Below are 21,550 nucleotides of genomic sequence, written 5' to 3'. Positions count from 1 at the left end.
CCATCTGGGCTCCTGTCCTAATACTGGATTTATTACTCATCCCAATGAACTGTGTGTTAGAGAAATAGTTCATTTTTTGCTGTATAGGTTTCCTGGGGGCCCTAAGAGCTCTTTCATTTCAAAATTTAATACTGTACCACTGCAAGATGGTTTGGGGCGGGGTCGGGGGAGAGAGATATCACTGGGCTCTGCCTGCTGCTTTGCCTGTGTAGGCAGCACATTGGGTCCATTGCCAGACCTTTTATCAGAGACAGGACAAGGCAGGTAGGCAGGTAAGACATCATCAGTTCAACATGACAAAATAGAAACAAAATTTCAAAACAAGGTATTTTAGTGAAAATAGAGGTGCATTTTTCTCATGGGATTTTCTGTTCCCAACAAATAATGAAATTACAAATAATAATTATATCAATCAAAATATCATAACAAAATGGGATCCTTCTGGCAAACCCAACGATGTATAGCAGTGCAGGTGTCAGATTGAATTTTGCCATTCTTTATTCCTGCACAGCACCCATCTCCAGCAGAGCTTGGTAGATCTTGGAACCTGCAAGAGAAAGGAGGAGATGCTTCCTCATCAGGAATCAAGGCTGTGGTAATTCTTCCTTGTCCTAATAAGAAACCACCTCTGTCTCTCCCCCAGCTCTGCCTTTGCTTCCCAGTTTTAGTTCCTGGTCCTTTTTGTAACAATCAATATGTAGAAACATAAAATCTCTAAAAATGTTGAATCTACGGGAAGAAACAAAACATTCTTTTCAGTTACGGGGAAACAAAAATATGCAATACTTATTGTTATATCAAACCTAAATGTACATTGTTTATAAATTAGAATATCAAATACTGCCATTTTGAAATTTAAAAGTATCACTGACTAATCCTAAGACCTGGACAAAAGTGCAGCACTGGCGGCATTAGACAGGATTTATGCCCCCTCTGCAGAGACAAAATACATGACAGAAAACTCCCCAACAAGATGCAGGCTTGGGGGTAAGCTTATTATAAACAATATATGGATTATGTAATGGATATTCTCATCATATCTCTGATAGTCTTCATGGCAGCCGCAAGAACTTTGTATCATGCAACCTAGATACTTCATGCTTTACTGTTTAGCTTTTTAAAAAATGGAAAGGCATCCTGAAAAAGGAGAAACTTACAGATTCTGGTCAAGGGGATGACCTGTAATCCACACCCATTTCTTCTCTGTTGAAGAGAGGGAGAGTCCAATCCAGTAACTCTGTCCATTCTCTGTAATCCGCTTTAAGAAGTCCTGTATTATAAACAGAACAAACATTTGATACACGAGGAAAGTGTGGTCAACAACTAGTGATGGGCAAACTTCTCATTACATAATTCAGAACTGGGCTAAAAAAAACCCTCTAAAATATTTTTTCCAAAAAACCATTCCCCCCCCCCTTGGGCCTCCATCTCAGTTCCAGAAAGGCAGCTGTACTTTCCAGGGCACCCAATGTCCAGACCCTATTGGAGCTTCAAACGTCAGAGAGGTAGGGATATATTCAATTGATATTTTCAATAGATAAAACATTTGAGGGAAATGCTGCTTCATTCAAAAGGCAGAAAATCTAGATTGGCTGGAATTCTAAGTCAGGCATATAAAACTTTGACAAAATTAGGTATGATGGAAGTTCTTGCTCTCAGAGTTATGACACTAGGATCTCTATTGTATATCTGCTCAGAGAGTGCTAAGTGCTTTTTACAGGCTAAAGGTATGAGGGAAAACCGGGGTAGGTACGACTAATCTCCCCACACAAAAGCCATCTAGCAAATTTACTTGGTATGGTAATGCATCCAGGGCCAACCCAAGTTTTTTTGGTGCCCTAGGCAAACTAGAATCTTGGCACCCCCATCTAGTCCAGCATTCCCTTTTCTACAGTGGCTAACCAGATGTTTTTTAGAAATCAATGTCACAAAAAACACAGCTGTCCCCACTATGAACCCCAAGCAAGTGGCATTCTGAAGTATACATATGGCTGTTATCCTCCAGTCTTTGACCACCTTCTCCAGTACTCTGTCTAATAACCCCAAAGATTCTAACTGAGAAAGAGAGCAATGCAAAAGACAGGAGCAACCACCAGCAAGGGCTGGCCTACTATTTACTTTCAGAGGCATTAGGGGTCTGTACACACAATTTGGGAGGGGCCAGCAGTGTAGCGTGGTCTACGGATGCCCGGGGCAGGTGGTAGCAATTCTCACCCTGAGATGAAGGGGCGGAAAGGTGGGCTGTCTCCCTGCTCGCCTCCCCGCCTGCTTCACTACCTAAGCGCCCAGCTTGCTGGGCTCTGAGGCAGGCAACAGAGCCGGCGAAGGGGCGGGGAGGTGGGCCGCCTGCCATGCCACCAGGGTGCCCAGCTCATTGGGTGCCGAGGCAGGTGGCAGAGATGAAGGGGTGCTCCCGGGGGGACATAGACATGGTGCCCCCTCAAAATTTTGTGCCCGGAATGGCCGCCCACCTGGCCTCCCCATGCTACACCTCTGGGAGGGGCAGCAGTCAGTGGTCAACTGTGTACAGGGATCCCATTCCCCTAGTGGGGGCAGGAGTGAAGCTTTTAATTGGCAATGCTATAAAGAGTGCTAGACTTTTAGCAAGAGATATTCTTCAAGATTAGCAGGTGCAGCATAAATACCTAAAGAGAAGTAGGTTACACAGCAGTAAGGAAGAGAGGGTCTTCACAGGGTAGAGATGGCTGTGAAATTTTCAAGCCCTGTGTGGGCAGAAATGGGACTTGTGAGTTTCCCCACATGAGATACTAGTGTTTTCATCCAATTACGCCAGATGTTTTGGGTTTACACTTTGCACCCTCAAGTCTTTTGATACAAGAGAGTCAGTGAAAACAACAACAACAACAACAGTCCCTTCCCAGTCTCCTGTTTGAGAAAGTGGCATTAAATCATTTCAGCCTCTTATCAAAATTTGTGGAATGCAGCCATTGGGTTCCATTGAATTTAGTTCTTAGAAACATTGGTACATATATACTTGAGTTCCCCTCCAGTCTCTTGCAAGCCCAGTGTCCCCTTCACCGAGTCAAGACTGTGCCTGCCTGGTGGTGTCCCCCTCCTGGTGCTCCTGCTCTGCACTCTTTCCAGGCTTGGAGGGAGGCGAGACCATCTCCTTTGGCCCTGCCCTCACATGTAGTGGCTCCTCATGCTCCTGGCTGTCTTCTGTCTCAGCCTCTCTTCCTGCTGGCCTCTTGCCACTTTCGTGCTATGGAACTTGCCTCAGCACTTCAAGCAACCATTTCTTTGCAGCTCATGCCACTGCTGTCTCACTGCTGCTCTGCCTCTGCTGCTTACTTTTTGCCATGAGGGCCATGGATTTCTGGCTCCAGCTCTGAGCTCCAAAAGAGCCCTTCAAGTCATCCACCTTTTAAACTCTTTGGCTTGCCTGGCAAGGCTCCAATTGCAGCATCCCATCATCCCCTCCAGTAGGCAGTGTTTACATCTTAGGAAGGGTGGAGGCTCAGGGATGCCACACAGATCTCAGGGGCTCATGGGTTCACTGTGGGCATCTGCATTGCCACACTGAGTTCTGATCACTTCCCAGCTGAGCATGAACTTTGAAAAAGGCTCACATTTTCAAGGATACAGGATTTGTTTTCGTTTTCCCGGCCATGTCGGACGCTCCTCTCTGCAGGTCCAGGAGGAAGCGTCTGAGCACCCTGACCGGGCAGTTAACCTGCGAAGGCTAACCCCCAGGATCCTCAGTCAGAGGGTCAGGGTCCAGAGCGCCGCGGGAAGAGCCCCCTGAAAACGATGCAGGGGGTAAATTGCCTGTTTGCTCCTACGGAGGCCGGCAGACGTGCACAGTACATTCCGTGCTGCTGGGCCATGGAGAACGGCAACAAGCAGATTTAAGGTGAAAGCCTGTAAGTAAGCAAATCCCTTCTGTTATTTCAAGCAGAGGGAAGGATTGGAGGAATCTGAAGCTTAATAGGGTTTGGATAAGTTCCCCTTCAGTGAGTTTTGGAACTTAATTGGTGATTCCCCCCCCCCAAGATGGCGACGAAAAAGCAGAGTCCCGCTGTGGGAAAGTCGGTTTTGGCTGTGCTGCAGGGGAAGGGAGAAAATCTTGAAGAGGTTGTCAAACAGTCTGTTGCTGAAGCTATGAAGCCCTTTATTGATATGTTAAGTGAAATCGGAAAAAGGGTTGGCTCAGCTGAAAGCGAGGTGAAAACCATTAAAGATGCAGCGCTCGAGGCGGAGAAATCTGCTCGGGAGATGCAACGCTCATGAGAACCGCAACTAAAGAAATAAAGCTTTTGGAAAATCAACTAATCGGGTTGCAGGTGGGCCGTGCTCAGATGACATTGCGTTTACAAAATGTTAAAGAGGAAGAAAGTGAAAATTTAAAGGATCTGGTGTCGGAGCTTTTGGCGGCATTCACAGAGGCAATTAAAGAAGAGCTGAGAAGCGATATTGCAGAGGTCTGTCGGACATCTTCAAAATATAAAACGAAGCGTCAGCTGCCTCGCGAGATTTTTATCGTCTTTTCATCTAAGAAGTTTCGGGACACCATCCTATATAATTCGATTAATGTGGACTTGGACTTTCTGGGTAATAAGGTAAAGATCTTGAAGGATATTCCATTTTTGGCTCGGAGAAGAAGATTTAAATATAAAAGGTTTGCGGCTCTTCTGAGAAAATGTGATATAAAATATAAATGGTTATTTCCGGAAGGCATCTGGTTTAGATACAAAGACCAAACCTATAAGATAATATCTGAAGCACAATTGAGGAACTTTATACTTGATCATCAGGAGTTTGACCAAGAAGAAGATCCGAAGCCTGAAGGGGGGAGGGGGGAGGAGGGAGCAAGCACAGCTATTGTAGCTGCGCAAAGAGTACTGAGACCGAGACGCAAGGGGGGGAAGGAGACCTGAGCCTGATTGTACTTTGTGTTTTATAAGCTCTACCAATCTAATAATATACTAGAAAGTTTAACTTTGAATAATTGTAGCCTGAAGGGATGTCATAAATTGTAGTGTGTAGTATGTGATTATGTTGTTTTTATTCTTTCCCCCTTTGTTCCCTCTTTCCTTGTTTTAATGTAGTGTCTTTTAGTAATTAAAAAAAAAATAAAAATTTACTAAAAAAAGAAAACATTTTCAAGGATACATATATGGATACTGCAGTCCTGACAATGTAACACGTAAAATGCATTTAGAAATAATCAAATAGTTCCCTAAATCAATTGCATTAATAATGATGCTTTGAGTCAGAAAGCTTTTGGCCTCACTTTAAACTCAAAAGATCTTCTTGTAGGGGACGGTCTCTGGGGTTGTGGGGCTATGTGATTCGGGGTGATCCAAAGATTGCTTGAGGGTCCAGTTTCCCCCCTTCCTGCTTGTACATTTCTTGTGGGGCAGCATAGGTCCACCTGGAGGGCAGAGTGCCATTCCAGTTCCTTATTTGCATCTCTTCCCAATACAAGCTTCTGGGAGGCAGCCCAAAGGAGCTCTTTGTTTCGGAACCAGTCTTTAGATTGGCACCAGCACGTCTTTTTGTAGGGGACAGTCTCTGGAGTATGGGGCTGGGTGATTCGGGATGATCCAAAGATTGTTTTGGGGTGCAGCTTTCCCCCACTTTCTGCCTGCGTATCTGTCCTGATGGCAGCCAACAGATAGCACAAGAACTGGGCTTTGGGAGAGGACCCAACATAGGTCCACTTGGAGGACAGAGTCCTCTGAACATGGAAGTGCATGATATGTGCTCCTCCAAACTTTATTTTGGGGAGCTGAGCTTTTCAATTTTCTTAAATATTTGTGTTTGAATTTGCAAATAAGGAACTAGGAACTGTGAATAAGGAACAGAGATCCAGTAACCAACTTCATCTTTGTCTCTTTCGCTCAAACAAAACATGCACACGCTCACGCATATGCGCATGCACACATCAAAAATCTCCTGTTTGAGAAAGCGGCATTAAATCATTTCAGTCTCTTCTCATATTTTGTGGAGTGCAACCGCTTTGTCCCACTGAACTTGATTCTTAGAAACATTGGTAGATAAGTAGATTCCCTTCCAGTCTCTTCCAAGCTGGCTCTTGGTCCTGAACTTTGCTCACTTTCCAACTGAGCATTAACTTTGAAAAGGCTCATATTTTCAAGGATTCATTTGGCTACTACAGTATCACAGACCTGACAATATAACACTTTATTAAATTAATTTTAAAATAATGAATTAAGTAGTTCCCTGAATCAGTTGCGTTAACAAAAATGCTTTGGGTCAGAAAGTTTTGGCCTCATGTTAACTCAAAACATCATGAAAATGTAAAGTTTTTTCTCTTACCTTCTCTTCCTTGTTGTGGATTATCACCAGCTGAGCCCCCTTTGCTGAGCAGTCGCTTCGGCTTTCATGCCAGGATTTTAAATCCGTTGATACCCAGTAACATTTGTCCTGGTGGAAGTGCCAGTGTGGAGGGCAGATTTGACAAATGGAATTTACTGGGGAGGAAGCGGCAGACATGCTATTAACATTTCTAACTAATCTCCCATTTATAATGAGCGAAGATTCTGGACTACAAGTGCAGGAATCTCTCCTTGCTTCTCAGCTAATGATCTGCCTGCAGAGGCTGAGTAGTATTCCAGCTGGTGGCTGGGGATCAGGTTCTGGTTAGAGCTGGGTGGTGCGGGCTCAGCACCTAGGCAAACCTAGGCAACTGGGCAGGCAGCAGCAGCAGCTTCAAGTCAGTCAGTCAGGTGGTATTGCTAGCTACCCATCCTGTTCTGTGTCAGTATCCATAACCTCCAGGTTGCTCATCCTAGGCCATGCCACATAGGACATGAGCATACCACACTGGCCATTTCCTCACTTCCTTAAAATAGCAGCACACTCCCGGAATGCTGGCGGCTTCTGGGTACTTATTTTACTGACCTTGGAAGGTTGGAAGGCTGAGTCAACCTTGAGCCGGCTATGTGAACCCAGCTTCCGCCAGGATTGAACTCAGAGCTTGGGCTGCAGTACTGCAACTTACCACTCTGTGCCACGGGGCTCTTTGTATTTGCATATACATTTTAAATGTTACTTTAATGTTTTTAAAAGGTTTATATCAGTTGTTCCCCAGCTTGGGGGCACTATTTGGGTGGGAAAGCAGCATATCCTGTAACATAATCATGTTAGCGGGTTTCAGATGACTCATATTTATCCTGGTGCGCCTGCACGGGTGCACCAGGATAAAAAGGGCACCATCAAACACCGCCTCCGGAGGGCGCCACTGGCAGTGGATAGCCAGGCGAGTCTGCCCAGATTTCTGCCGCTGGGCTACATAGCCCAGCTGGAGGACGACGGCAGCGCAGGAAGAGCAATGTGCCTACAAGCCCCGGTGGAGCTAGGGTGATAGGGGAAGCACCCACCGCCCTCTGAGCCCTGCCAGGCCATGCCAGACGGAGCTGGGGCGATGAGGCAGAGGTGAAGTGCCTGCTGCCGTCTCAGCCCCACTGGAGCTGGGCCACACCGAGCTTGGTGGAGTCGGGGTGACAGGGCGAGGATGAAGTGCCCGCCACCTTCTGAACCCTGCAGGAGCCGGGCCACACCAGGCTAGACGGAAATGGGGCGACAGGGCAAGGGTAAAGTGCCTGCCACCATCTTAGTCCCACCAGAGCTGAGTCGCTCCATGCTGGATGGATCTGGGGTGAAGGCAAAGCGCCTGCCGGCCTCTGAGCCCAACCAGAGCCAGGCCATGCTGAGCTTGGCGGAGTAGGGGCGACGGGGTGAGGATGAAGTTCCCACCACCCTCTGAGGCCCACCAGAGCTGGGCCATGCCACGCTTGGCAGAGTTGGGGGACGGTGAAGCACCCACTACCCTCTGAGCCCCGCTGGAGCCGGGCCACACTGTGCTTGATGGAGCTGGGGCGACAGGGTGGAAGCGAAGCATGTGCCACCCTCAGAGCCCCACTGGAGCCAGGCTGTGCTGCATTCGATGGAGCCGGGGTGACAGAGCAGAGGTGATACGCCCACAGCCCTCTGAGCCCCGCTGGAGCTGGGCCATGCCGAGCTCGGCGGAGTCGGGGCGACCAGGTGAGGATGAATCACCCGCTACCCTCTGAGCCTCACTGGAGCCTAGGCCATGCCACACTCAGTGGAGCTATGGTGAGGGGGAAACACCTGCCACCCTCTGAGCCCCACTGGAGCCGCGCCATGCTTGGCGGAGCTGGGGCGAGGGTGAAGCACCCACTGCCCTCGGAGCCCCGCTGGAGCTGGGTCATGCTGAGCTTGGTGGAGCCAGGGCGAGGGCAAAGCACCTGCTGCCCTCTGAGCACTGCTAATAATAATAATCAGTGTGAGCCTTCAGCCGAGGTGCCCACTGAGCTTGGCCCCAGGGCCTGGCAGCAGCCCTGGAACCAGAGGGGATAGATCCCTATCCCACTACACAGAAAAAATCCCAGCTCCAATCCACTCTCCCTGTCTCTCTCCCAAAAGGCTAGCAACAGCTCTCTCCCACTCCACTGCCTGCTGAAACTGAAAGCCAGCCTGGGAGCACAGTGCCTTTTATAACCAGGAATCCCATAGAGCAATACAGGAGGTCTGTGGTTGGCAGTCAGAAGAACTGCCTAACAGGGTTTGCAGGGATGAGATTGGAGTTCCCATGGCCACAGAACACCCCCTCCCCCGCCCTCCCCCCTTGTGTCTTCTCCCATGTAACCAATTGTAACCAATTTGGAGCTCCACACTTGGAAGGAAGACCTGCCCATCAAGCTAAGTTGGGCTTAGACCCTGAGAAAGTGTGCATTTATGTGGAAGAGAACTTGGGCTTCTATGTACGCTAGGTGAAGAGAAGAGGAGGAGCATCTGAGGCAGAGCCACCACCACCAGAATTCATGTAAACATTGATATTTGTTTTGGGAGGAGCGGAAGAGCAGCAAAGAACCTGCTATGTGAGGCCATTTGCTTTCATCCTGGGCAACAGACTTGGCAAAGCAAGCATTGTGCGAACGTGGGTGTTACAGTAATACTCTCAAACAGCTGTAGCGAGGTGCTATTTTCTGCACTGTCAACTCAGTTTCTTTTTCACTGAGGTAGCAGTGTGGACATTATTAAAGTGAAATACTTTATTGCTGAAGTTACTGCAGTAGTAAACTGTTCTACAACTGTGGACACAATTATAAGGTAATTGGGAGTTTAGTAGGCAGCTATACTGCTTGCTTGCCAGTTTAAGATAATAGAGAAACAGACTGGACCCCTCCAGAGGTCTGGCATTGAATATACACAACATGAAAGGTGACAATTCAGAGCAAGTTGGCAGGGTAAACAATACAAAAATAAAGTATTTTCCTGCTGAAGTTACTGCTGGAATAAACCACTGACATTTATTAACACTTATATAAATACATCTACAGTGTTTAAAGAAGATGAAATGCCTTTAAAAAGATCTCAAATGCAATACATCTGTGAAGCAAAGAGGTTTGCTATTTTTTCCTTGTCTAAGGAGTCAGCAAAATAAAGGTACAGTATATTAATTTTAACTGAAGACTTGCCTTGGATTTGGTTGCAAATTTGGCTTCGTAGAAGAGACTGGAAATGGTCTGATGAGCAATTGCATTTCGGTGGGCAACAGGCATCCCCAGGTTTATTTTTCTCAGCTTTCAACTGCAACACTTCAAAAGGGGAGAGAGAGATTTAAAAAGGGATTTCCCTTTAAGTCTTTTACTTTTTCATAATAGCAGTATCATCCCTATTTACACACCAGCTATGCCTTGGATAAGAGGAAGATATTTTGATGAATGGGTCTTACTGGAACCACTTAATGGAACTGGATTTACTATAGGGTTTCCTGCTTTCAGAACTCTTGACAACCACTGCAGAGCACCTCAGAACCATAGAGAATCATTTCATTTGTGTGATCTTGAGAAAGATAAACCTGCAAAACTCCTTATCTAGAGCTCAGATGCTGCTGCCCCTATTGTCCCTTTAAAATCTGCATTTCGATATTAATGAACATTGCCTGAAAAATCCATCTTGAGACAGGACGAGAAAGGTATTTATATAAATAAAATTCATAATAATTTAAATACAATGCCCTACACATAATGTAGAAGGCTAAACATCTTGAAAGCATAACCAATATGTATGTTGCATGATTGTTCTTGCTGCTAAAACAAGACAAGGAGCTTATTGTGATACAGATCACAAATGGCTAATATTAGAAACTAGAAACAAAGCCCGTTGTGCAAATAAATACAACAGGCTCCAGAAAGGTGGGGCTGGGGAGGGCTGGCATAGGGTGTGTGTGGGGAGAGTTGGCAGGTGGAGGGGCAAGGGGGTCTGGGGAGGATTGGCAGGTAGAGGGGCAAGGGGGATCTGGGGAGGATTGGCAGGTAGAGGGGCAAGGGGGGTCTGGGGAGGGCTGAGAGGCAGGAGGGGTCTGGGGAGAATTGGCAGGTAGAGGGGCAAGGGCGGGTTTGGGGAGGATTGGCAGGTAGAGCTGCAAGGGGTGTCTGGGGAGGGCTGAGAGGCAGGAGGGGTCTGGGGAGGATTGGCAGGTAGAGGGGCAAGGGGGGCCTGTGGAGGGCTGAGAGGCAGGAGGGGTCTGGGAAGGATTGGCAGGTAGAGGGGCAAGGGGGGCCTGGGGAGGGCTGAGAGGCAGGAGGGGTCTGGGGAGAATTGGCAGGTAGAGAGGCAAGGGGGGGTCTGGGGAGAGGCAGGAGGGGTCTGGGGAGGATTGGCAGGTAGAGGGGCAAGGGGGGCCTGGGGAGGGCTGAGAGGCAGGAGGGGTTTGGGGAGGATTGGCAGGTAGAGGGGCAAGGGGGGTCTGGGGAGGGCTGAGAGGCAGGAGCGGTCTGGGGAGGACTGGCAGGTAGAGGGGCAAGGGGAGGTCTGGAGAGGAATGGCAGGTAGAGCTGCAAGGGGTGTCTGGGGAGGGCTGAGAGGCAGGAGGGGTTTGGGGAGGATTGGCAGGTAGAGGGGCAAGGGGGGCCTGGGGAGGGCTGAGAGGCAGGAGGGGTCTGGGGAGAATTGGCAGGTAGAGGGGCAAGGGGTGTCTGGGGAGGGATGAGAGGCAGGAGGGCTCTGGGGAGGATTGGCAGGTGGGAAAGGGCGGGTTTGGAGAGGATTGGTAGGTAGATGGGCAAGGGGGGTCTAGGGAGGGATGAGAGGCAGGAGGGATCTGTGGAGAATTCGCAGGTAGAGGGGCAAGGGGGGCCTGGGGAGGGCTGAGAGGCAGGAGGGATCTGGGGAGGATTGGCAGTAGAGGGGCAAGGGGTGTCTGGGGAAGGATGAGAGGCAGGAGGGATCTGGGGAGGATTGGCAGGTAGAGCTGCAAGGGGTGTCTGGGGAGGGCTGAGAGGCAGGAGGGGTCTGGGGAGGATTGGCAGGTAGAGGGGCAAGGGGGGCCTGGGGAGGGCTGAGAGGCAGGAGGGGTCTGGGGAGAATTGACAGGTAGAGGGGCAAGGGGGGTCTGGGGAGGGCTGAGAGGCAGGAGCGGTCTGGGGAGGACTGGCAGGTAGAGGGGCAAGGGGAGGTCTGGAGAGGAATGGCAGGTAGAGCTGCAAGGGGTGTCTGGGGAGGGCTGAGAGGCAGGAGGGGTTTGGGGAGGATTGGCAGGTAGAGGGGCAAGGGGGGCCTGGGGAGGGCTGAGAGGCAGGAGGGGTCTGGGGAGAATTGGCAGGTAGAGGGGCAAGGGGTGTCTGGGGAGGGATGAGAGGCAGGAGGGTTCTGGGGAGGATTGGCAGGTGGGAAAGGGCGGGTTTGGAGAGGATTGGTAGGTAGATGGGCAAGGGGGGTCTAGGGAGGGATGAGAGGCAGGAGGGATCTGTGGAGAATTCGCAGGTAGAGGGGCAAGGGGGGCCTGGGGAGGGCTGAGAGGCAGGAGGGATCTGGGGAGGATTGGCAGTAGAGGGGCAAGGGGTGTCTGGGGAAGGATGAGAGGCAGGAGGGATCTGGGGAGGATTGGCAGGTAGAGCTGCAAGGGGTGTCTGGGGAGGGCTGAGAGGCAGGAGGGGTCTGGGGAGGATTGGCAGGTAGAGGGGCAAGGGGGGCCTGGGGAGGGCTGAGAGGCAGGAGGGGTCTGGGGAGAATTGGCAGGTAGAGGGGCAAGGGGTGTCTGGGGAGGGATGAGAGGCAGGAGGGGTCTGGGGAGGACTGGCAGGTAGAGGGGCAAGGGCGGGTTTGGGGAGGATTGGCAGGTAGAGGGGCAAGGGGAGGTCAGGAGAGGAATGGCAGGTAGAGCTGCAAGGGGTGTCTGGGGAGGGCTGAGAGGCAGGAGGGGTTTGGGGAGGATTGGCAGGTAGAGGGGCAAGGGGGGCCTGGGAAGGGCTGAGAGGCAGGAGGGGTCTGGGGAGAATTGGCAGGTAGAGGGGCAAGGGGGGTCTGGGGAGGGCTGAGAGGCAGGAGGGGTCTGGGGAGGACTGGCAGGTAGAGGGGCAAGGGGGGTCTGGGGAGGGCTGAGAGGCAGGAGGGGTCTGGGGAGGACTGGCAGGTAGAGGGGCAAGGGCGGGTTTGGGGAGGATTGGCAGGTAGAGGGGCAAGGGGAGGTCTGGAGAGGAATGGCAGGTACAGCTGCAAGGGGTGTCTGGGGAGGGATGAGAGGCAGGAGGGGTCTGGGGCGGATTGGCAGGTAGAGGGGCAAGGGGGGCCTGGGAAGGGCTGAGAGGCAGGAGGGGTCTGGGGAGGATTGGCAGGTAGAGGGGCAAGGGTGGGTTTGGGGAGGATTGGTAGGTAGATGGGCAAGGGGGGTCTAGGGAGGGCTGAGAGGCAGGAGGGGTCTGGGGAGGATTGGCAGATAGAGGGGCAAAGGGGGTCTGTGGAGGGTTGAGATGCACGGGAGTGAACCTCCTGGAGCTGGGGCACAACGCATCCAGGCTCCACCGAGAGCATTGGGCCTGAGAAGGCACCAGGCACTTCACCTCTGCACCACCACCTCGGCCCCACCAAGAGCGGCATGGCTCCGGTGGGGCTGAAAGGGCCCTCGGCGTTTCACCTCTGTCCTGTCGCCCCGGCCCCGCTGAGAGCATCATGGCGTCGCTCCAGTGGGGCTGAGGGTGCACGGGGCACTTTGCCTCCACCCCGTCACCCTGGCCCCGCTGAGAGCAGAGTGGCTCCGGTGGGGCTGAGAGGGCGCCAGGTGCTTCACCTCGTTGCCTGGACTACACCAGGGCTTGCAGGCACGGCAGTTTTCCTGCACCGCCCTCCTCCAGGTGGTCTAAGTAGCCCGGCTGCAGAGGGCTGGGCAGTCGCCGGCCATCCACTGCCAGTGGCGCCCTCCAGAGGCGGTGTTCCACAGCACATTTTTATCCTGGTGCGCCCCACGTAGGCGCACCAGGATCAATGTGTGTTGTCGGAAAGACGCTAAGGGAATTATATAGTAGGATTAGAATAAAGCTCAAGAGAAATACTAAAAGAACCATAGTACCAAAATATAATCTAAACAAAATGCCTGAACAATTTAAAGACCATGAAAAGAACAGATTTGCATTACTATGTCAAATATATTGGGAACTGGAAGAACTATGGTCTGAAACCAGGGTTATCATCAAGGAAGAATGTGCAAAGAGCTATCCCTGTAACCAAAAGAAAGGAGAAGTCAAGATGAATGATAGATGAAAGTCTTAAAGTTGCCAAAGACAGACAAGAAGCAAAAGCAAAAAGGTGACAGAAATAGAATCAGAATTCTAAATGCAGTTTTCCCGCTATTTGCATAGAGACAGGCAAATAGAACTATGATAATCATCTGTGCAAAAAAAAGATGAGAACAACAAAAAGGGAAGAACAAGAGATCTGTTCAGCAAGATCCAGGAAATCAAAGGAATCAGATCAGTCAAAGGCGAAACTGTTTTTGCCTTCAGCCATCTCTTACTAATGCCGGACATCTCCCTGCCCTTGGTTCTCCTTTGAAAAAATGCTGCTCTCCCCTCCCCAACCTGTACTCCCAGGGCATCTAAATGATACATATAATGTGAGATATGTCAGGGTCCCCTGACCTGTCTCACAGTCACACTAGGGGACTCACCTTTAAAAACTACTTGGTCACTTGGCATGTCTTGAAGTGCCGTGAGGAGAGAGGAGGGACTTCCGCCTTCCCCGTTGTGCCTTTTACCCTAGTGGAAATGGCCACAAGGGAGCCTGTTTGCCTCTTCCTTGGGCTCCACATATTCGGGGACACCAGCAGCTCAAGAAAGGGGCCAACTGGATCATGTTGTAGCTGTTTGTTCTAGGAAAAATGGTGCAGGGGGGAAAGCAGGAACATTTCCTCCCTCCTTGCAGCATCTGCAGTCATGCCCACCAACAAACAAGTTTTTAAGGTGAATCTCCAAGAGCTCATGTGACTGTGAGATGGGTCTGGGGTACCCCCTAACATCATATGTATCATTTCAATGCAGCCATTATGTTGAGACAATGAACTTAAGTAGGAGGATAGATGGAAGGAAAGCAAACTCCCTATCCAAGTGTTTTCTAACAAAGCCTTTATATCCAACCTATCTAAGCTAGCATTCATTAGCAGACTTTACTGTTTGGGACTTGCTTTCTTTGTCTACTTAAGTGCATTTAATACAATTCACTTTGATCTTTTTCACAGTGCACTGTGGCTGCTACTGAAGTGCAGCAGCAATGGGGTGAATGTCCTTACATTTTCTCTGCTCAGTCCCTCATAACTGACATCTACTGACCCACAGCTTCAGGGGAGCTTTTCACATTTGTTTTAAAGAAATGGTAATTGACATAACAATATACTGTTATAGCAATACGTCAACTACCATTTAAAAAATTAAAAATCCCTTTGATGGTGTGCAAGAAGAGACATGGCGGCTGGCTAGGAGGGTATATTTGGTTTCATTTATGTATGTGTGTGGGTTTTTTTTGTCACGAATGCATGCCTGCATCCCTGCCATCAATGTATTCCTGTGTTTTGCTTTCTAGGTTGAATTATTAGTGTGAACTGTGCTGAACTAAGGAGGGATGGTTTGCCTGTTAAATTGTTATCAGTTGCAAATATGTACTTTCATTTCTGTAGCAAGTGGCCTTGGAGGCCAGATGTGCAAAGCAACTCATGTATCCGTTCTCATAGATGAATACTTAACATTGTGCTGTGTCTAGAATAACCTTATCAGTTCCCACATCACTCTGCGGGGGGTGGGGGAGGTCATGCCAGAATGCAACGGACCCCAGGGTGGGAAGTTGTCCTATATCTAACTTAATCCCTGGCCATTTCTACATGACTTACCTTCCTCCAGAATGTTGCGGAACATTGAAAAAACACGCAGAAGATAGCATCTTCTCGCATGAAATCACGACAGGAAGACGCGATGTTGCACAAAACTTCTGGATGATTGCATCTTCCTGGCGCGATTTTGCGCAAGAAGACGCTGTCTTCCACATGTTTTTTGTGAAGTCCCACGATGTTCTGGAGGAAGGTAGGTCGTGTGGAAATGACCTGTTTGAATAATCACTTCTGCCAATGACCACCATAGGGTGAACACCTTGTACTGTATAGATCTCCAATAAAGTTACCTTAACCAAGACACTGGAGTGCTTGCTTGTGAGGGACTTTGGGATCTACCTGCCAAGGACTGACAATTTCCCCCAGTTTTTGTGAAGAAACAGTTAATGTGAAAGTCTGGCAGCTTCCTTGCTAGCCTCCAGACAGTGGAGGAAAGAGGAATAGCTTAGTGGCTGATTGCCTTCTGAGAGTGGTTAAACTTCCCAAGGAAAGCTTCTTTACTGTCACATGGTCAGCAGCCTGTGGTAAGTGGACTGATGATGTCCACAGATTTTCCTAACTGCCTGCACACATGATCTCAGTAATAAATCTTACAACAACTTTATGTGGCAGGATAGTATTGATACAGTATAGTTTCCCAGCATTATGTTGAAAGCAATGCATTTTATTAAAGAAAGTTTATTTATTTACATTATTTAGAGTCCACCTTCCTCACTGAGACTCAAGGCGGATTATACAGTGTGAGTCGGTACAGTCAACTTCAAAGACATTTTAATAAACAATGTAACAGGTTATATAAATGCAAATTTGCAAAGCTTTAAAACTAGCAGGTACCTAATACAGAGTTGAAGGCAAGGTAAACAGAGCGTAAGCAATTCTAAGACTGACATATTAAACAACATATAAACTATCCAGTAGGATCATACTTACAGCGACAGACAGTACAGAGAAGCAAAATGTGTGGTCGCTACTATCCCTTTACTCATGCATCTCTTTAGCACTACCTCCCAAATTTTGTATCCCACCAAATAATTTTCTACTCCTTTCTTAATACATTCAGGTTTGAATATTAGCAGAACAAACTTGTTACTGCGTTTATATACCGAAGTTGAGACTAGTGTTCCAGAGTCAGAAATACCTACCCTTAAATTGATTTTTGCCACTAGAAGCAGAAGTCAATTCCTGAGCATTCCACTTTCATTCCCAACATAACCTTTGTTCTGAAAGATTCCAAAGGAGATTCTGCATGATGACATTCCTTTTCGGCCTTCATTCAGAAGGAACACCTTCCACGTGCTACATTGATAACAGGGAATGGGATACGAACAAGTATGCTTCGGGACCTTTACTTGAACAGGAGGTTCACATCACGTGAGGAGAAAGTGAATGGGTGATAGCCTCCTGATCCTGAATTCAAGGTCACCCATCCAGTGGATGTAAGCTCTCTATATACATAAAGCCAGGGCTTTTTTTCAGGGGGAATGCGGGGGAACGGAGTTCCGGAACCTCTTGAAAATGGTCACATGGCTGGTGGCCCCGCCCCCTGATCTCCAGACAGAGGGGAGTTGAGATTGCCCTCTGCACCGCTGAGCGGCGCAGAGGGCAAGCTCAACTCCCCTCTGTCTGGAGATCAGGGGGTGGGGCCACCAGCCATGTGACCATTTTCTCTGAGAGCAACCCTCTGAGTTCCACCACCTCTTTTCCCAGAAAAAAAAGCCCTGCATAAAGCTCTATAAATACCCCTCTGGATCTGTAAATACATGGTATCCATTTTCTTCAAGGAGCAAAGCCAATGAGAAAGCGTGTGACACCCAGTATGCACCAGGCTTTGGATCTCACTTGACGGGGTAGGCCACTCAGTGGGTCAAATATTTAAAACTTTCCCATGCTTTATCCATCTAGAGAAGTAATTATTTTAATTAGATCAGCCACTGCCCACAGGCACTTCCTATCACATGCCACAAAAGCCTTCCCACTCATTGCTTAACATTTTCACAGAAATCTAGTGCTAAAAATAAGCAGAATACCAGCAAGATCGTATCTAGCTTCCTTTTTAGGAGAGTGAAAAGCAGTTTCTTAGAGGATCGGCTTGAACAGAAATTGCCCATTTTTTAAAGCTAGAATTCCTTATTTCATGGTAAGAGAGTGAAGAGGGGGATGGACTCTCCAAAATACTATTGGTAGATAAGAGAAAAACCCGGGAAACACAAAAACCACAAGTCCTTATAGTACACGTGCTTATAAAATCCTTTGTTACTCACCCAGGAAGAGTACAATTGCCACTAGAATGACTATCCCAAAGCAGGCGATCCATAACATGATCTGGTGCCAACGGGGATTCTGGGGTGCATCTGTAAAGAGCAGCAGCCGACTTATGAAAATCGAGGAATGCAAGAAGAAGAAGAGCACAGACTTTGCCTCCCAGTAACTGGTGGTGTGTTGAAGAATGTTGCAGAGACTTTAAAAAGTACTGGAGTGGGGAGAGGCTTTCTCTACGCAACGTTATTTGCATCCAATTTTTCAATGACAATTTTATCAAAAGTTGTTAAGCAAATTCAAAATAATTTTTTTGTTACGGGATACATTTATTGTGGATGGGAAGAATAGCCTTAAGTGATGTTGGTTACGCAGGGCTGGATCCAACGGTCAGTTTCTATTTATTCGTTTTATGTATTTATTTACCTAAGTTATAGTCTGCCTTTTTCAATATGATCAACGGCTGGGACATTCAATAAACAACACAATAGAGTCCAAATTGCAGAACTCAGTAAACAAGCAGAAATTTGATACAGAGCCAACACAATGCTGAAACAAACAAGCAATTTGACGTAACATATTAGACGACATGGAAATAACCCAGTAGTAGTAATAGTAACAACAACAACGGTGCTTATATACCACTCTTACATTTCCTTACAGCACAATCCTAGTATCTGTGTAAGAAAGCCCTCCTGAAGAATTCAATTTTGCACAATTTACAGAAAGTCAGGAGAGTGTGAGCTTTCCTGACATCTTAACAACAACAACAACAACATTCGATGTATATACTGCCCTTCCAGACAACTTAATGCTACATTCAGAGCTGTTTACAAAGTGTGTTATTATTATCCTCATAACAATCACCCTGTGAGGTGAGTGGGGCTGAGAGAGCACTGAGAGCAGGACCACAAGTGACGCCTGACACAGGTTGGACACTAGTCAGCTTCCCTCAAGTTTTGATGGGAAATGTAGGCATCCTGGTTTTACAGCTTGACTCTCTGACTGCTGTCCAATGGACTTTTCAACTGTCACTTGTCCAACATTCCGCCAAGCTGCCTACATTTCCCATCAAAACTTGAGGGAAGCTGGCAAGTGTCCAACCTGTGTCAGGCGTCACTTGTGGTCCCGCTCTGAGGGAGCTGTGACTGACCCAAGGTCACCCAGCTGGCTTCAAGCGGAGAAGCGGGGAATCAAACCTGGCTCTCTAGATTAGAGACTTGCCATTGTTAATGGCAAGTCATCTTCAGCAGGCCATTCCATAAAGTAGGGGCCACTACAGAGAATGCACATGTACAGGTAGCTGTTCACTTTGCCATTTGCAGAGTGTCACCTGCAGAAGGCTCTGTACAGTTGCAAAAATCTGCCATTGATAGGAGCGCAGGCTAAGAGGCAGTCCTGGAGATATGAGAATCCGTGAAGTGCTTTGTATGTAATAGCCAAAACCTTGAACTGAGCCCAGTAACTGTTGGGTAGCCAATGGAGTGACTGCAGAATGGGAGTAATATGCATGCTCTGCCCAGCTCCTGATAATACATGAGCAGAAGCGTTCTGCACCAACTGCAGTCTCTGAGTTGACTTTGAGGAGAGACCTGTGCATAGTGCATTACAGAAGGCTCTTGTGAAAGAGCATATTCTGCCCCACTCCAGATGAGGAATTCATCTAGACTGAAGTTGCCGGATAGAAAATGGAGGCATCTGGGTGAAGAAAGAGCTTTTTTTCAAACTCGTACACATAGCTGAATTTATTGATAAGTACCCAGACCAGGATTTTAAAAATGAAATTGCCTTCCGTATTCCAGTAAAGTGTTTAAAAATACATCTTTGTTTTTTAAGAGGCTGAGGGAGGGAAGAAAATCAGGAACAGATTTGTCTTTTGAACTTAGCTTTGTATTTGGAAATGCTACCACTTGCACAAGCGCAAGTGAGCGCAAGCGAATGGCAAGTGAACAGGGAGGAATACACTTGAGTCTGTTCACTTGCCAGGCAAGTGTCATTTGTTACTTGTAGCTTGGCTCTCAATCTTGCCCAAGAGCAACATTGTGGAGATGCAGGGGGCTGTAAATATTCAGTAATGATGAAAGGCAGTCTGCAGCAATGCTCTAACAAATCTTATACAGATTGTTGCAATTATTAAATAACTTCTCTAAGCGTTCTGCCAAAAATAAGTTCAACTAGAGTGAAAAAGTACAACTGGAATGACACACATTAAGGGGTTAATTCCAGAATGCATTTCCAAATGGGTAGCTGTGCTCCATAGCAAAACTATTAAAGGGGTTTTGTGACACCTGGAAGACTAGCAGATTTATTCGAAATAGAATCCATTTAATACCTTTGATTAAGCCTGACCAAATGACACAAAACAAGCTTTTGAGTTTTCCCAAATTCTTCATTATACTGAATGTAATTCTCAGCAAAGAATTAACCAGAAGCTCATATTGTTTTCTAAACCTCACATAGAATTGTAGCCCCTTTAAGAAATACGCACCAAGAAAACCATTTTTTCTTGTATTCTGTAAAGCAGCCTGCTTACTTCAACAATGCCACATATGCGTGATGTTCCAAGGGTTAAGATTAATTTGGTCCCACAATAGAAGATTATTCAGGCTACGATGATAACTAATTTTTTATTGACGTCTGTCATTCCCTATATCAGTAGTGGTGGTGGAGAGTGCCTTCAAGTCATAGCTGACTTTATAACAACCCCATGGCAAGTATATAAATCAAATGTTATTATGTTATTAAGAGACTAACAGAGGTGGTTTGCCATTGCCTGCCTTTGCAACCTTGATCTTCGTTGGAGGTCTCCCATCCAATTACTAACCAAGGCCAGCCCTGTTTAGCTTCTGAGATCTGACAAGATCAGGCTCACCTGGCCTATCCTGGTCAGGACCCTATATTAGTACAAACCTAAAACTTCTACACAGAAGAAAGTCCCATTGAGTAAATGTGCTTAGGGCTACAGTCTGAATTATCAAACCACACACAACACAGACATCATCCCTCCTATTCTTCAAAAGTAACATCTGAGTTTGGAATAACAATGCTATCCTACCATTCTATTTCTGTATGTTCTGTATATTTCCCCCAAGTACAAAGGCTATTCCTATTCATTCACATTAACAACTCCATATATATACAACCGTCTAGACATGGTCGTGGAAGACCCCAGCCTATCTTATTGATGGAGGGTTTCATTCATGCTTTCTGATTCTCGCGGGTTCACAAGGTAAAACATTTCTAACAGACTAGATAAAATCTGGGAAAGGACACCAAATCTCACTTACTGAGCTGCTGAGTTGGATGAAACAGGCTTGAAGCATGAGGTTCAGAAGGGATCGTGAGATCAGCATAAACTATTTCACCAGCCATGCTGGAAACAGTATCTATTCTCTGTGACCTGGGGAAGCCGTCTGCTCTTGGCAAGCCGATTTCAAAAGTGACCGATCTACACAATCCATAGTCAGGAAGTGCTATTCACACCTCAGCTGCTGAATTCCACCACCACTGAGTGGGTGGTGATACTTTAATTAATATTTTCATCCTGATCTCTCTACCCTACCTTATCACACTAAACCACCACATGGACACACTAAGTTAACAAGAGTACCAAAAATGGCCTGTTCAAAGGTAGGTTGAAATATCAATCTATTTCTCTGCATTTCAAAAGGGCAGGCAGGTGTGAAACAGCTGCACAGCAGCCCCTTGGAATATTTGTGCACAACTGTCCAATTATTGATAGAGATGCCATGAATTTCATGGTGAGCATTTTTGGCTGGTGAACACACCATGTTTGATGACTGCAACCACTCAAGAGCCAAAGCTCAGATATCCTTCGCACCATCATCCAAGCTGAGCAGTTGATGAACAGCTTTGCAGCTAAACAGGAGCTGCTGTGGTAGAATTTTCTTTCTCTGTGGTATAGAATTGCCTAGAGTACGCTTTTGCATCTGTGCACTGGGTGAAATGGATTCTCTCCCAGGGTCAAGAACGGTTGGGTCAAGTAATTATATGATGGGAAGGAGCTGTGCCACCCATAAGGCTGTGCAGAACCATGCATATACCAAATAACTTCAATAACATGGATTTCTATGAACACTAAATAGTTAGATTCTTTTGAAAAAACAC

The 21,550-nt window shown here is 47.5% G+C and overlaps 1 protein-coding gene across 1 annotated transcript; it reads right to left on the bottom strand.

The window, feature by feature from the left end:
* Positions 1 to 420: 420 nt before the first annotated feature.
* LOC129327721 (CD209 antigen-like) lies at positions 421 to 20,794 on the bottom strand. The gene is made up of 7 exons (XM_054976476.1): positions 20,710 to 20,794; positions 17,428 to 17,517; positions 7,682 to 7,860; positions 7,368 to 7,551; positions 6,304 to 6,497; positions 1,158 to 1,270; positions 421 to 547 (listed from the first exon to the last, which is right to left on the bottom strand). The coding sequence occupies exons 1-7, from the start codon at positions 20,792 to 20,794 to the stop codon at positions 421 to 423; spliced, it is 972 nt and encodes a 323-aa protein (XP_054832451.1).
* Positions 20,795 to 21,550: the final 756 nt, after the last annotated feature.

The sequence above is a fragment of the Eublepharis macularius genome, chromosome 4 (genome assembly GCF_028583425.1).
Source record: "Eublepharis macularius isolate TG4126 chromosome 4, MPM_Emac_v1.0, whole genome shotgun sequence".
Classification (NCBI taxonomy): Eukaryota; Metazoa; Chordata; class Lepidosauria; order Squamata; family Eublepharidae; genus Eublepharis; species Eublepharis macularius.
This window is presented reverse-complemented; position numbering and strand designations above follow the sequence as displayed.

Excerpts from the sequence above, each read along its gene's own strand:
- LOC129327721 (XM_054976476.1), bottom strand. The coding sequence starts at position 20,794 with ATGGCTGGTGAAATAGTTTATGCTGATCTCACGATCCCTTCTGAACCT. Across the intron at positions 17,518-20,709 it reads TCATCCAACTCAGCAGCTCA|ATGCACCCCAGAATCCCCGT; the intron begins GTAAGTGAGATT and ends TGCTCTTTACAG. Across the intron at positions 7,861-17,427 it reads GGCAATTGTACTCTTCCTGG|CTCCATCAAGCACAGTGTGG; the intron begins GTGAGTAACAAA and ends CTGTCGCCCCAG.